The sequence below is a fragment of the Musca vetustissima genome, unplaced genomic scaffold (genome assembly GCF_032173495.1).
Source record: "Musca vetustissima isolate MV318-11 ecotype Yass unplaced genomic scaffold, APGP_CSIRO_Mvet_v1 utg876, whole genome shotgun sequence".
In the NCBI taxonomy this organism is placed as follows: Eukaryota; Metazoa; Arthropoda; class Insecta; order Diptera; family Muscidae; genus Musca; species Musca vetustissima.
In genome coordinates, this window is record NW_026876954.1 from 35,734 (window position 1) to 53,587 (window position 17,854).

Genomic DNA, 17,854 nt, shown 5'->3' on the forward strand with positions numbered 1-17,854 from the left:
TAAATAAAAACATATAAATTTCAAAACCATCAAAAAAATTAAAAAAATTTATACAACAATTGGTTTTAAAACTACACTTAAACTACACTCTTTATTTGTACATTGCAATGTGTTGTGCTTGTAAAATTCGATAATATCATTTGGGCTCTGATATAATCGCTCCTGACGTTTCTCTTGTCCTATGGCAAATAACTCCGTACCCGGTATTTGTCTTATAAATAAATGGAAAAATTGTTGCTGGGCATAAATGCTGACTATGTATTTTATGCTAATGTCCTGCAATGAAAGAAGAGATTTTGATTTATTATAATTATTAATATATAGTTCGCACTATGTGTAAGTACCATAAATATTTACCTCTTCTTTGTAAGGCCTAACTAAACAAGTACCATCCTCCCTTCCAGTGAGTATATCTTCAGCAGTTGCCCGATCAACGGTCCGATAAAATGGTTCAGTTTCTATTTTACGTTTCTCAATTTGTAAGTAATTGGCATCAATGTCATCTAAAATATCAAAAAAGAAATAAAAATATTAATAAATAATAATAAAATCAAAAATACAGGGTTATACATTTCGTGGTTTTAAAATTAAACGTTTCTACCACATATTGCATAAATACGTTATTTCGCATAGACCAATAAAACCAGTAAGAAAAGTTGAAAAGTCAGACGGGGCCGATTATATGATGATCATATGTACTATACCCTGTAGATAGAACAGATATAGCATTTTCGGAGGATCATTGAAATGGGGCGAAATCAATTTTGTGATCTACGTAGGTATTTAAACCAAAAACAAAATCAAACACCTACCATTCTGATATCTATGAAAAAATTACATGTTAATATGGCAGACTTGGATTTTTTGGCGTATCATTTGTATGAAATCGAGCAAAATTATGTATGGAAGCTATATATAAATCTGGTCCCAATTGAGTAAGCGTGGCATACACCATTTGGTTTTTCTGAAGCAGAGTGCGCTGACCATAATTTATCTACATCTGAATATATTTTACCAAATCCAATACGCGCTGTTTAAACTCCAATTTGGTACGTTGTACACCATCGTAAAAATCTTAAGTTATTCGGAAGCTATATTTAAACCTGAACCGATTTCAATCCAATACTCCTTGTAATATTTCATGTAAAGCGAACAAAAATGGGCTCCTCGGGAAAGATTTGCATGAAATTAGACGAAAATATGGATGGGACCTACATCAAACTGGACCTAATTCATTACACTGTGCAAAATTTGGACTTAATCGGGCAAATATTGGGAGTTTGGTGTTCTATTTACCTAAAATCGATAGAAACTATATATGGCAGCTATATGTCAACCGAACCGAATTCAATGAAACTTCGCAATGTGGATCTAATTTAGTACTCTATGCCAAACTTTGTCTCAATCGGACCAATGTTGGGAGTTTTGTGCACCATTTACATAAAATCGGACGTATATGGGAGCTATCTAAATCTGAACCGATTTTCTCCAATTTCAATAGAGTTCGTCCTTGGGCGAAATAAGTGACCTGTGATAAAATTCATCCAAATCGGGTCAAAAATGCGACCTGTACTTGGCTCTCAAAAAATACATGGACGGACATGCATAAATCGACTCAAAACGTGATTCTATGCATATTCTCAAAAGGAACCATGTGTATATCTTCATTGCTTTTTGCTGTTACAAACATATGCACAAAGACATAATACCCTGTACCACAGTGTGGTGAAGGATATAAATATTCGTCGGAGACCCCATGAAGTAAATATATCCTCAAACCAATGCAATGTCGGTATGTCTATGTCCATCATTATGCTCACAATATTTAAGATGAAGCTTTCTTATTATGAATTGAAGTTTTTGCCGCATTTTCTGGCATTGATATAAACTAGGATTATTGACTTCGCTCGAAAATTAACTAAATGATAGACATAGGACATTTACCTAATGGAAAATCACCTATATTCGACTACAAACCAAACTGGGAAATAGAGAAACACTTTCAAAACGATCCGCGCGACACTAAACAATATCATAACACACTTTCAAACCCAGGCATATTTTCAAATCTTGTTTTCCCAAATGGGGAATATTTACACCATAAAATAAAACACAGGTCACTTTAGGTCCATCATCATCTAACAAAATTAAGTTTACGGTTCATTGCACCCGTAATATCATCTATACTTCGCCGAAAATTATAGGCGTCATCCTTGACCATCACCGGAACTTCATGTACAATTTCAAAAAGATCCGCGCGACACTAAACAATATCAGAACACATAGACACCTTTAAATATTTTCGTATAACACCCACATCCGGTACAAATAACAATATATATAATCAATTGAAAGGTCAATCACTTCTCATGGAAATACTATCAATTTGTCGGATCTATGTCCTTTAGGAGTAAATATATACGTCCCAGAATACAAATTTCTTAATTTTTTACACAAAAGTCTGGATCCATTTAACCCGCTAAATATTGACCGATCTTCATCAAAACAGTCATGCTTATTCTTTGGCCAGATTTTCTTCCTGGTGTACGAACAGACAAAAATAAAGTTTTTGGTCGATTTCATCCCCTAAGTATTAACCGATCATTACCTTCTTTTGCCAGAATTCATTCGACATTGAAAAATTTCGGACAACAATTAATTGTATAATATCATGCGAACATCCGATTTGAATCGAACCTATTATCTACACCTCGGATATATCTTTCCAAGCCTAGATTTTCAAGTTGAAAAATGGAACTGGAATTAGTGTACATTCGAATTAAATCAAAAAAAATTGACCCCGAGAATGGGGGGTCCCCTTAAAATTGTGCAAAAATTTATTTTATAATAGCATGCCAATGGACTGTCTGATTTGAACTAAACTTTGTGCAACCTATACCAAAAACATTTGTAAACGGCACTAAATACCTAAATTTGCAAGGTTTTGTTATATGGGCTCCCCAACAAAGTGTTCACACTGATAATTTTATAAAACCAATTTCACACAATGAAATTTGATTTAAACCAAGTTCTTGCTAAATAAGTTAAAAACAAAAATTTCCCGAATGTGTTCAACAATTTTAAACTATATCTTAAATGTGGCAAGAGGGACAAGGCAAAATGATAAAAGAAATACAACTTTTTATCCGATTAATTTCAATAAATTCAAAACGTATTAAACTTGCAGAAGGGGTGGGCTCAAAAGTATGCACGAGGTCAATCACTTGTCTGCGGATACATAGCTTTCTTCCATAAAAATTCTTGTCCACTTAAGTTGAAGTTTCACTATTACTTTAAAACCTTTTTGTTTTAAGAGACATGTCATGCCCACAACTTTCAGTATGTTTACCTACTTCGTTATTTTCAATATGTGACAAATATTGTAATTTGAGCCAAAAAATAAAATTCTGAATAGTAATTTTTCGATCCAAATTTGAATTTAGTCTAAATATCAATTTATACAGTAGTTTTGATTTAGCTGCCTTGTAGATAGCTGCCCAAAATACACTTCTTTGGTATTTTTCTCACATTTCCTCTAAAATACTTCGCTTTATGGGGCACAATTCATAACTGCACATTTAAGATAACAGATCAAAACATTTGCACTTTTATATTCTCACCACTAAACATTTTTTTGCATTTAGTTGCACAGGGAATATCAAATTAAGAAACATCCGTTATTTGTAACACATCGTCGGAAACCACACGTAAGGACTTTTGTTTGTTTAATGCAATACATATATCCGTTAAAAACAATGGCCCTTTCACTATTCGATACCTTGGATTGATCGTGTATTCCAGAAAATGCAACATTGTCCTCGTTTTATTCAGTGATTTCACTTACGTGCACGTTGAGGCAGATAAGCTTTTTCAGATATCTGCACTTTTGACCTTTCTGCACTGAAATTATTTCAAGCGTTTTTGGGTAGGTAATTCAAAACTACTATTCAAATTTACGAAATCAAAATTTGTATAGAAGACTCTCCCCCGCTATTTACAATTCCAACAGACTGAATTTCGAAAACAACGCACCTATATGGATTTATAACTAAGTCGATTTCTGGCCTCTCAACTATATATCAACAAAATAATTAACATATTTTATTATCTTCATATTTTTGCGTACTGTCATCATATTCGAATATTAAATAATAAAATTTATCTCTGGTCTCAATATTCTCAATGTTCATATCCAACTGTTTCTGTCAGTGGTGACTTGCTTACCCACAATGACATAATCATGATGTATTGTTCTCCCCATTTTCTGTTGTTGTTGCTGCGTTAAGTCCAGATGATTCTCGGGGGGATAGTATACGCCATCATCCGACAAATTGGTCAATTGATGTTTCAGACAACAACAGCTACTTTTGCTACCACTGCCATCGCCTCGACCACCACCACCACCTCCTCCTCCATCATCATCGTCGTCGTCATCAATGGGACAACAATAACAGCAACAACACAAACGTTGCGAAGCACATGCCGAACATTTGTTGATAAGATTTGAAAAGAACCGGGCAAGTAAGTTGTGCAAAACCGTCCAATAGACACGTATAGACCAACACATAGTTTTGAGCCGGCGAGGCGCGGTAACTTGTACGATAAGCGATAACTTGTTTCAAAAGGTGTGCGTCTTTTTGTTTGTCAACCAAATATGATTTTTTCAAAACAAACTTTTGGTTTTTGTTTTTTTTTTTTAATTTTGTTTGTAAAATTTTGCACGTGTTTGTTGCAAATTGTAATTTCACACAAATTTTAATATATTAAAAATAATTCTATTTATTATAATTGATTATTATTTGCTAAGTTTATTTTGTTTATTTTTGAAAATCACAAAACTTAGATGCACACAGTGTAGAGGAATGGAATCGCGCAGCGACATGTTTACGATATGAGATCTTAATGAATACTAAACACAAATTCAAGCTCAAATGATACATATTAATGAACGGATTGTATGACTTAGATGGAGATAGGTATAATAAATTTGGGTGAATATTAAAGATTTTTAAATGTAGGAAAATGTATTTAGATATGTATGGAATTTTATGTGTGTATTCATTAACATTTATATGTATTATTGAAAAAATCTTAGACTACAAATCATAACGGTTTCCCTATCCAGTATTTTTCGCAATAGGTTTTGTTGTCTTTTTATATATTTATTTAGTTTTTTTTTAATTTTTTAGTTAGTATTTTCTCTTAAAGCAAATATTCTTTACATCCCAACTTGGACATACCACTCTCGTATAGATTAATTCATTATTATCCTCCTGATAATTAAAATAGTTCCTGATGATCATCATGATGATATTTAATATGACAAATTACAATAAGCAATTATAAAACGTCTTCTTAAACAAACGATTAGTAAAAGAAAGAAAAAACAACATTTACAAAAACAATGAGAAAAAATCTTATTGTCACTGCTTCATAATTTCAATATGTAAAGTGTTGAGTTCGTAAAAAAAAACATACACATGAATTACAGTATATTTGGTACATAAATCAAAATGTGTATCGGACATTAGGGCATATCAAATTACAAAATTTTACTGTAAATATGTGAAATAGAATAGAAACGGTTTGGCAGATTACGACATTTTGCGGTTTCAAATGATAATATACCAACAAACAGAAATGTCTCCAAAAGAGTAAATATTTTTCATATCGCCCGCATTCAAGCGCTCTAAAATAATATTATGGGGTTATATTAATTTTGTCATTCCGCTTGTAAATCCTCACAATTTCCGACCCTATTATGTATATATTCTTGATCAGGGTAAACTACTAAGACGATGTATATATCTTCCAAATTAATTAATATTGGGTGCTGTAAATTCAACATAGAATTTGAGTTCGAAGATGGGCTATATCGACAATATTGTCTGTAATTGTGCATTATTATTGGGTCACACATCTTCTTTCAAACTTTATCAATATCTATCCACGTCTAGGTATAGCCTCCGATTTTCAAACGAATTGAATTTTGCAAAGAGTATCAATATAGGTCCACTTTTTTCGGTTGGAAATGTAGTTTAGAATTTTATTACGATCAAGAATATATACATTTTATCAGGATCGACGATCCGAAATAAAAAAAAAAAACAGTAAGCGGAGCAGTATAGTCGGACGGGCCGACCATATAATATCCTACACAACTGTTGGACCATCAATTGTGGCCTATAGATCGTCTCAAAAAAAAACACCAAAAGTTAGGCGTTGTCCTTGACCATAAGTGGAATCTCATGGAAATTTTCAAACCAAGCCTAGATCAAGTTAGAAGATGGGACTCATTGGTCCACTCCTATAGGTACATCCCCCACAAATGGTCAAAAATTTCAATATTTATAAATCCAATATCAGGCAAAGGGGAATGTCCGATTTGAACCAAACTTGGCACAACCTATTATCTTTCCCAATTTTCGACCAATTCTGAAGATGGGACCCAATGGTCCACTCCTTCTGGTACCTTTCCACAAATGGTCAAAATTTTCAATATAAATAAATCCAATATCCGGCGATTGGAATGCCGGATTTGAACTAAATTTTGCACAACTTTTGATCTTTACCAATCCAAGATCAAGTCCAATGGTGGGACAAAGAGGGTTAATATTATATATTTTATCAACATAAAATTCGAAACATATTTAATTAAACATATATACCTTATATAAAACGAATAATAAAATCTGTGTATAACTCCGAATTTCTCCGCAAACCATAAGGTCAGGGTTTATATTAGGTTGGGGAAGAAGAAATCCATTATTTGCTCGTCGAAAGTGAATCACATACGATAACCCTGTGCGAAAACGATCGTGGTCAAAGAGCTGTGAAACACCTCAAACGGTGCCAAACCAGGACTAAAGGCCAGGAAGTTTCTGCTATGTATTTGGTGGGACTGGAAGGGGATTATTTATTATGAGTTGATTCCATATGTCTAAACGCTAAACTCTGATCTCTACTGTCAACAACTGGATCGTTTGAAGATATCAATTGACCAGAAACGGCCAGAATTGACTCGCCAGAATCTTCGGGAGCTTGGTTGGGAAGTTTTAATACATCCGCCTTACAGTCCGGACTTGGCACCAAGCGATTATCCTATTTTTTTGCATTGCAACATTTCTTTAATGATAAAAAATTTGTATCTAGGATGGATTGTGAATATCGACTACTAAAGTAAAGAGAACGGGACTTCTATGAGAGAGACATTATGAAAATGGCAATAAAACGGTGCATATTTGCCCCAAATCGGACATTCCGAAGCATGTTAAATAAAGTTCTACAGTTCATATAAACCTAATATATGTCGGCAACAGCGACTGACACTGTTTTACTTGCTTACATTCAGGATCCACCCAAATAAACTTTGGAGGTCAATACCATTACAATTTTGCAACGACAGATTAATTAACCCAAAACTGTTCACTTTTTCTCATACACATTAATAATTCTCGAATAATAAAGGGATGAATCTCGGCTTCAGCTATGTTAAAAATGGTCATATATAATTTTGAATTCCTTAATCTAGTTCAGATCCCTATAGTTTAATTTGCAAAAAATCCGACTTTTTTGCGACTTTTTTTATACGATAAATGATAGTTATCCCGATTCGCACTCATAAGTCCCGATTCGCATTATTACAATAAGAGTTTTAAAAAGTATTTGCATTGTTTGTAAACTGCCTAATGTAAATTTTTGTGTAATGACTATGCAGTTCTTTATCTATTGTTAAGAGCCCTGTCAACTCGAAACAACAACTCCTTCCGGATTTCAAATTTATTACACATTTAGTTCATAATAACACAGTGACTAACATAAGTGTAGCGTTAAAATAGTATTCCTAATTTAAGGCTTATTTCCTATCAATTAACCTTTAAGGAGAGTAAAAAATGTAAAACGTAGGTAAAGTTGAAACAATTGTTTATATATAAAATGAGACTTGCACTTTTGTTCTCTACGGTTCTCTACGAATAAACAACAACCATCCACCATCACTATAAAAGTTATAATCTAATGTGATTTATTTAAATTTGTTTTTTTTTTTGTTAATTCTGCCACAACTGGTGTGTTAAATGCTGTTCCATACTATCTCTTGCTATTGTTGTTTCTGTTACTGTCTGATCTCTAGACTTTTGGGAGCCAATTGAAATGTAATACGCGAATATGTAGTTCCACTCATTCATTCATTCAGCACATACCATGATGATATCTATCTCTAGTGTGTTGTGCAGCAGTACAATCCGTTCAGCTTAATAAAGGGATATACATATTACAGAACAAAAAACTGAGGGTGATCACAATACAGACACATGTTAATGACAAATGACCTTGACAAAGCGTTGATCTTCTGTTCTGTTTTTTTCTGCCTGTATTGTGCTCTTGTTATATTCCCGTGCTGTTCATGTTCTACAGGAAAATACAAAAAACAGAAACATGTGCATTTGGTGAAATATTAAATTACATTCTCATCCATTGCAGTACATGTGGGGAAATTTTCTATTGGATGGCATTTGATAAAACACACATTTATTTCAGAGCCCAGAATCTCCAGCCACATCAAGACTAAATATTTTTAGCTGAGTACATAATCCAATATTATTGATATAAATTTAAAGGTCAACCACTGCTCTGGGATATATATTCAACTTCTCCAATATATGTATTTCCGGAATAAATATATACGCCATTGAATGAACATGTGCCACATTTCAAACGGGTCCATTTGGCGCGCTAAAAATTGACCGATAATCATCTAAACAGTATTTGGCCAGTTTTCCTTCCCCGTGGAAATTTCATGATGTTCACTTCGTAATTCTAAAGCGATCTGAAAAACATACAACAAAAATTTATTTTTTTGACCCCCTAAATATTAACCGATAATTGCCTATACACACCTGTCTATATCGACTCAGCTACATTTTTTATCTTCTTAAAAATTCATTCCTCCGCCTCATTATACCCTTCACCACACTGTGGTACAGGGTATTATGTCTTTGTGCATATGTTTGTAACAGGCAAAAAGAAACAAGATAGACACATGGTTCCTTTTGAGAATATGCATAGAATCACTTTCTAAGTCGATTTATGCATGTCCGTCCGTCTGTCCGTCTGTAGATGTTAAATTGTAAACAAAGTACAGGTCGCATTTATGATCCGATTTAGATGAAATTTGGCACAAGTCACTTATTTGGCCCAAGGACGAACCCTATTGAAATTGAGAAAAATCGGTTCAGATTTAGATATAGCTCGAATATATTTTTGTCCGATTTAAATGGTGCACCAAAGTCCCTATATATCATTCCATTTGCACGAAATTAGGCATAGAGTATTGAATTAGGTCCAGAATTATGTGTGCTAAGTTTCGTGAAAATCGGTCCAGATTTAGATATAGCTCCCATATGTATTTTCGTCCGATTTAAAGTAAATGGGTCTCCAAAGTCCCTAAATATCTTTCGATTTGCACGAAATTTGGCATAGCGTACTGAATTGAGCCTAGAATGATGTGTGCTATGTTTTGTGGAAATCGCTTCAGATTTAGATATAGCTCCCATATATATATATATATATATATATATGTGTGTTAATTTCGTGAAAATCGGTTTAGATTTAGATATACCTCCCATATATATTTTCGTCTGATTTAATGTAAATGGTGTACCAAAGTCCCTATATATCTATCGATTTTCATGAAATTTGGCATAGCGTATTTTCGTCCGATTTAATGTAAAATGTGTCGTCCGATTTTATACAAAATTGACACAAATTTTGCACAACGTACTGGTGTAAGAATAACCTAGAAGTTGGATATAAATGCTTCACCAATGTGGGTCCAATCGGCACAAAATTTTGCACTACGTACTGAAGTTACTATAACATAATGTGTGGCAAGTTTAGTTGAAATCGGTTAAGATTTAAATTGATTTACATAATTTTGTCCCTGGTCCTTTAAAAATTTGACGTCTGTTAGGATTCAATCGTTGGATATACCCAACGTGGTGAAGGGTATCATATAGTCGGTCCCGTCCTACTTTACTACTTTCCTTTCTGGTGTTATTCTTAAAAATCCACGCCTCTATAAAAAGTTCTTAAAAATCCGCTTCTCCCCGCCTCTATTTTTTTCTTACACAATCCACACTTCCAAAAATAATGTTCTTAAATAATTTACTGTTCTAAACCTATTCTTTAAAAACACGCTTCCAACAATATTCTTAAAAAATTCACCTCTCCAAAATATACTTGAAAAATTCACGTCTCCAAAAATTTTTCAAGAATATACTTATTTTCCAAAATATTGTTTATAAATATCCAAGCCTGTGATCACAAATATGTGTACATACTTTATAGGATCCCCGAAAATTTTCCATTACCAAAAATTCTGATATTATATTTTGTAGGATGGAAAATCCGGCCAAGGCCATTAGTTCTGCAAATGTATGTAAGACATAATGAGCATTGTATTTCCATGTTTGAACCAAATATAAAAATACCGTTTGATGTTAGGTTCAACGTATATCAACAATGCAAATATCTGCACATACTTTTAGGCGTTCAGTTTCAATTTGTTCACTGTACTTATACAGTCGACTCTTCATTACTGATGTACAGAAGAAAGAAATGAAAACATATTAGATTGGGGAACAAGAAATGCATTGTCCAAAGTCGATAAAATCGAAGAAATGATCGAAGTCGACCGGCATGTTAGCAGTCGTAACATCGCCCAGGAACTAATATTCGACCATAAAACGGCTTTAAACTATTTACACCAAGCTGGATTCAAAAAGAAGCTCGATGTTTGGGTACCATAACAATTAACAAGAAAAAAAAATAGGATGGATCGAATTTCCATCTGCCAAGCCATGACCAACCGGAATGATATAGACCCATTTCTTAAACGAATAGTGACTGGAGATGAGAAATGCATCACATACGATAACCCTGTGCGAAAACGATCGTGGTCAACGAACGGTGGCAAACCAGGACTAACGGCCAGGAAGATTCTGTTATGCATTTGGTGGGACTGGAAGGGGATTATTTATTAAGAGTTGCTTCCATATGGCCAAACGCTAAATTCTGATCTCAACTTTCAACAACTGAACAGTTTAAAGATTGCAATTGACCAAAATTGGCCAACGGGAGAAGTGTGGTGTTCCACCAGGACAACGCTAGGCTACAGATATCAACAGTGACACGCCAGAAACTTCGGGAGCATGGTTGGGAAGTTTTAAATGCATCCACCTAGGGAGTATCTAGGTATCTAGGGAGGATTGTGAAAATCGACTAATAGAGTTTTCTGCAAATATAGAGCAGGACTTCTATGAGAGGAGCATTATGAAATTACCTTTAAAATTACATCAAATCATACAACAAGACGATGCATATTTGGACACTCCGAAGTCCTGGGCATGATAACTCAAAAAATAATAATACCATCCTTTCCAAATTTAACCAGTTTTCTATACGTATGAACTAGAATACATGCAATCGGCCCAGATCTTCGGTTTGTGATCAAAAAAAGAAGTTTTTCAAAAATTAAATTTCATACGTCTCTCATTTTGTTAATTTGTGTGCGATGTTAATAATCCCATTTCATACCAGAGACATACATGTTCTCTTTAGAATACCGTTAATTTTTTTTTTGGATTTTTACGTCCCAGTGATCGGAAATCATGTTCGCATGTGGAAAAGAAGGACTAATAACTTTCACCTTCTTCATAATCAGTTTCGTCTGTTTAATTGGCCGTCATTTCATGTTAATATTTTGGCACATTTGAAAAATAAATCCATTATTTTTATATGAACTGAACATTATTATTATATGAACTTTAGAACTTTATTTAAACTGCTTCGGAATGTCCGATTTGGCCCAAATATGCCGAGATACCAATTTTTTATCATTAAAGAAATTTTGCAAGAAAAATGCAAAAAAATTATAATCTCTTGATGAAAAGTCCGGACTCTATGACGTATGCATTCAAACTTCCCAACCAAGCTCTCGAAGTTTCTGGCAAGTCAATGTAGATATGTGTCCTAGCGTTGTCCTGGTGCACGTCACCTCTCCTGTTGGCCAATTCTGGCTGTTTCTGGTCAATTTTAAATGGTCGAATTTTAGCTCCTGGGCGATGTTACGACTGCTAACATGCCGGTCAACTTCGATCCGATCCGACCGGCCTACCTGTGCGAGGTGCATCTTTAACATGAAAAATTCCTGAACGGAATCTACGAAACCAAAATCGCATATAATTGGCTGTTACAGTATCGAACCCTAAGCACCATTCACAATTTTTGCCGCTTGGCTTGCATTTTCGCCATTTTCATTCCATTTCATCCATTTTTAACACCCTGTAACTCACAACTGAATGCACCAAACAAACAACAGCAAAATAACACGTTTTTACTTGTTTACAACCAATTAGGCATTCGAGGCATGAGAGACTTGTCGGCAGAACTTCCTAATATACCCCAATATTTTTAAAAGCAAATGTCCCTCCAAATTTTGGGCATTTCCTAAGCCCTAGCAACATTTTCTGTTTGAGTGTTCGTAATTTAGTATTTCGAGGGTAATAAATTGATATAGCACCCAAATAAGTATACACAATTTTTGAACAAGTATCATTATCTGTTTTCTTGTTATTTATTAAGAAAATCAAACACCAATATAGTTTTTGTTACGGAGAGTTTTTACCCAAAATAAAGAAGCACACACATTTTATAGTTCGAATTTCCAAAAATAGCAAAAACCCTTTGCTATATCTATTCTACATATCATCGATGACCCTCATTTCAAATTTAAGAGTTCTAGCTCTACCGGTTTTAGTACTACTCGTACCATTCTTGTATGAATTTCCAAAAACCCAGCCTTATCTGACACTTTTGAATCAAGAGTGACTCTCACCCCAAATTTGAAGACTCTAGATTCAGCCGTTTCGTGTGGGCGTTGATGAATCGTTAAGTCAATCAGTCAGTCAATCAATCACTTTACTCTTTTATTAGTATAGATAAAATCCGATCTACCTTCCGAAAAATTAGTAAATATTACGTGGATTTTTTTTTTAATTTTTAGGAGCATGTCGTCACGCCCTCCCACACCTTTCGATAATCTTACATACTTTTTTGGTTGCCGTATCCCATGTATAAATCGATTTGTGAAATACCATGTGTCGCTTGAAGTGTCTTTCCGGAAATATTCAATTATTGTTTATTTTCACAAGACCCGAAAAGTTTTAATGTTACGTATCAGCTGGCAATAACGATTATCCTACAGTATATAAAATCACAATCGTCATATCTGTGATAATATAAAACGACGTAGACATTTATTATCATTCCGCATAAAATCGCCAATTTTGATACGAACTCCTATTCTTAGGAAATTGCAAAAAATGGCAATGCACTTCGAACACACAAATGAGAATCTTAAAAAAAAGAGTTTTTGTTTCATCAACAAAAATTGGTAATGTTTCTTAATTAAAATTGTGTCATTATCAATTTACAGCTGTGTAGTAGAGTGAATGGCCGAACAAAATAAAAAACACAAAAGATAAATTCCATCTTAGTGAAATATTTTCATATAAAAGGCCCTGAAGCGATCGCAAATAAATCAAACAATCTAATTGTGTGTAAAGAACAAAAACAACAACAAAACGAAAAGAAACCAAGTCAATACAAAATGTTGTCAAAATTATTCTTTAAAATATTCTTCATATGCGTGGCATTGTTTGCCTCTGTATTGTCGCAAGATTTAAATGATTTCATACCCAAAGTACGTCGTGAAAATTTTGCCAGAATGATTTCCAATGCAAAAGTTAGTCCTGACACTATGGGATTATGTTTCGATAATTACGATGCGGATTGGAAGGAAGCCAAGACGACATATAGCAAGAACTACAGGGAGTGTCTTGATAAGGAGGCCAATGCTAAAGAAGCCATCGATCAAGAAGTAGAACCTGACGTACAAGCTGTTTTAAAGCAACAACAACAAATTAACAATGGCTATGGAAATTGTAATGAAGGTGGCGATAAATATAATTTCTTTGCGTGTTCCAACAATGCGGTAAGTTTGCGCCGCTACTCTTAATAATTATAATAAGATATTTATTAAATTTTCCTAATAATTCCCCTCAGTCTTCTGATGCCCTGAAAACATCTCGTGACATTCAAGCAACTTGCAAAGATAAAATGCAATATATTACCATGCGTAGGGATATGGTCAAATATGATCGAGAGGGTTGTACAACCAAATGCAACGAGGACCATAATAATGAGTTGCTAATTGTGCAACAGACATTAACCGATTGTTTGAATGGTATAATTGAACCTCGTCCACCCACACAACCGCCTACAACGACAACTGCAAAACCAAATACAAGACCACCAACAAATCCTACATATCCAACTACAGAAGCAACCACAACAACAACTGATGATGATGACAAGGAGTAATTTTAATTGCCTTGAAATATTTCATGACATACGAACTTGAACTTGGTATTTTCCTATTTCCTATTCCTATTTTTACATATTATATAACTATTTACCATATAACATATATTCAGAATGTAAATGCAAACACTATACAAAAAAATATATCATATTACATCAAAGTGATTAACAAATCAATCGATCGCGGTAATTATTTCGAAATCGAATACTGATAGGCCTCGAAAAAATATACATTAAAAAATACACGCCTACCATAGACCTCGAAAAAATATACGTTAAAAAATACACGATGGTAGGCGATACGAAACTGATAGGCCTCGAATATTCTCGAATATTCGTCAAAAAATCCACGCCTTATAAAGGCCTCAAAAAATATTCGTCAAAAAATCCACGCCTTATAAAGGCCTCAAAAAAATATTCGTAAAAAAATCCACGCCTTGTAAAGGCCTCAAAAAAATATTCGTAAAAAAATCCACGCCTTACAAAGGCCTCAAAAAATATTCTTTAAAAATCCACCCCTTTTAAAGGCCTCAAAAAATATTCTTTAAAAATCCACCCCTTTTAAAGGCCTCAAAAAATATTCTTTAAAAATCCACCCCTTTTAAAGGCCTCAAATTAAATATTCTTTGAAAAATCCACGCCTTATAAAGGCCTCAAATTAAAGATTCTTTAACAAATCCACGCCTTATAAAGGCCTCAAAAAAATATTCTTTAAAAAATCCACGCCCTATAAAGGCCTCAAAACAATATTCTTTAAAAAATCCAGGCCTTATAAAGGCCTCAAAAAATATTCTTTAAAAAATCCACGCCTTATAAGGGCCTCAAAAAAAATTTTCTTTAAAAAATCCACGTCTATGATAGTCATCAAAAAAATATTCTTTAAAAATCCACGCCTATGATAAATCTACGCCTAATCCTTTAATATATCCTCGATCCGGATTAGAACTTAAAAAGCACAGCGATTTATAGCCGAGGATATACATTATTAATGTTCATTTATACATTTATTTATTTACTTATTTTTTTTAATTTTTTTAGTACTCGGTTGCTGATTCCTCAGTTTCCTTACCAGCCAAACAATCCTGCAATTTGGCATGTACGCTGGCCGTATCCTTGGCATATACATCAGATGCCTTGGCTGCGCAAACATTTTGATTGTACTGTATTGTCTCATATTTCAATTTGATATATTGAACGCGATCTTGGGATAGAGTTTGAATGCTATATGCCTGAGATGTTGCTCTGCCAGCCTAAATTAAAAAAATATATAAAAAATTAATTTATAATAAACGTGGAGTGACCCCAACTTACCGCATCATTGCTACATTCAAAATAGGCCGAAGGATCGTCTCCAAATTCACAATTAGCAAAAGCAGAGCAAATTTGATCAACAGAATTATTGAGCGAATCTGCAGCATGAGCTACTGCTTGTCTTACATCATCCTTTGAATTGATACTTTTCTCTAAACATGTCTGATATTGCGATTCATATTCATTTGTTATGTCATTTAGCTTTGGCAAATAAACCGAAAAACATTGAGCACTCTTCGCAGGATCGTATTGAATCGATGCCACCGAGCTTAAAATCGTATTGGCCAAATTGTAGTCGTCCTGGGCCACAGCAATGGCTAATATGCCAAATATGAACAAATTCAAAAAACTATTCTTGAACATTGCGTCAAGTCTGGTAGCAGCAGGTTTGTTGAGATACCTGTTGATCCGTTGGTTATTCGGACTTATATAGAAAACTGTTTATTGACAATTAGTTTTCAATATTAATTGTATGACTTAATGGGCATCTGGAAAAAAAAACAATTGTTTAAGTGACGTTCAATATTTGAAATAGTTAATTAATTAGACAAAATGTCTGCTAATATTTAAATAAGAATTAACGGCCTATTGCAGTAGGGGAGGGGAGCACTAGGTGTCTTTAAAATATCCACGCATATGGCTGTTCGAAAAAATATTCCTTAAAAAATCCACGCTTGTGGCTCTTTGAAAAATATCCTCCCCAAAGCCCACGCTTGGCTCTTTAAAAAAGTATATTATTTAGAAATTCCACGCTTATGACTATATTCTTATAGTCATAAGCGTTCATTAATATATCCACGCTTATGACTATATTCTTATAGCCATAAGCATTCTTTAAAAAACCACGCTTATGGCTATATTCATATAGCCAAATATATTCTTAAGAAATCTACGTCTATCACCGCGATAATGCCCCAAAAAATATTCTTAACAAAATCTATTAACATATCTCCAAAGGTGCCTTTGATAAATATATACGTGTATAGCTGTCATAATCCCTTCAAAAGTATTAAAAATCCAAGCCAAAAATATTCACGCCTCCGATAGTTCCCCAAAAAATTATTTTTAATAAATCCACGCCTATCAGAGCTGTAGTCCCTCCAAAATAAGCTAAAAAAGTAAAAAAAAATGTTGAAATATGGTAGGCTTCGAAAAATATGATATAAAATATCCTCGCCTTTGATAGGTTTCGAAAAAATATGATTTAAAATATCCACGCCTATGATGGGCTTCGAAAAAATATTATTTAAAAAATCCTCGTCTATGATAGGCTTCGGAAAAATATTCTTTAAAAATCCACGCCATTGATAGGCTTCGAAAAAATGTGATTTCAAATATCCTCTCTTTAAAATATCCTTGCATATGACTGGCTTCGAAAAAATGCTATTTTAAATATCCTCGCCTATATAGGCTTCAAAAAAATATGATTTCAAATATCTTCTCCTTAAAATATCCTTGCCTATGATAGACTTCGAAAAAATACTATTTTAAATATCCTCGCCTATGATAGGCTTCGAAAAAATATTCTTTAAAAAATCCACGCCTATGAGAGGCTTTGAAAAAATATTCTTTAAAAAATTCAAAACAGCCAAAAATATGTTGAAATAACCAAGTGCTAAATAGTCCCTACAAAAATATTCTCAAAACATTTAAAGTCATATAACCATATGTAGAACCTCAGGGTATACATATACCGACTAAGCCAACTCAATTTTCATTCGGAATACTTGTTTTGTGTACATAGAAAATAAAGATAATTTTTCATTTATTTTTCATCTAATTAATTTATTCGCGGAAGCTATAACAATGACATTATGTACGCAGATGTTTATCTATTTTTCGTAAGAGGGTTTTGCTCTTAACCACAATTAATGTCAGTATTAAGTAATCAAAACGTACAACAAACGGATGCCTCCAAGCAAACCCCAGAACTCTCCTCCAGATACTGGGAAAGGCCAAAACCGGGAACAAAAAATGTCCATCATTTAATACGAAGCGAACACACAACCAACAACAAGTCAATGAAGACCTGCTACGATAATCCTACAATAGAGGGAGTTCAAGGGGGACAATATCTGCTGCAGTTTGATTCACCAAAGGT

At 33.8% G+C, this 17,854-nt stretch overlaps 2 protein-coding genes across 2 annotated transcripts; both read right to left on the reverse strand.

Moving 5' to 3' along the window:
• Positions 1–46: 46 nt before the first annotated feature.
• LOC133321489 (uncharacterized) lies at positions 47–4,567 on the reverse strand. Its single transcript, XM_061530580.1, has 4 exons — positions 4,427–4,567; positions 4,225–4,276; positions 358–503; positions 47–276 (listed from the first exon to the last, which is right to left on the reverse strand). The coding sequence occupies exons 1-4, from the start codon at positions 4,565–4,567 to the stop codon at positions 49–51; spliced, it is 567 nt and encodes a 188-aa protein (XP_061386564.1). The 3' UTR covers positions 47–48.
• Positions 4,568–15,476: 10,909 nt separating this feature from the next.
• On the reverse strand, positions 15,477–16,116 carry LOC133321491 (uncharacterized). Its single transcript, XM_061530581.1, has 2 exons — positions 15,754–16,116; positions 15,477–15,692 (listed from the first exon to the last, which is right to left on the reverse strand). Exons 1-2 carry the CDS (start codon positions 16,114–16,116, stop codon positions 15,477–15,479), a joined length of 579 nt encoding a protein of 192 aa, XP_061386565.1.
• Positions 16,117–17,854: the final 1,738 nt, after the last annotated feature.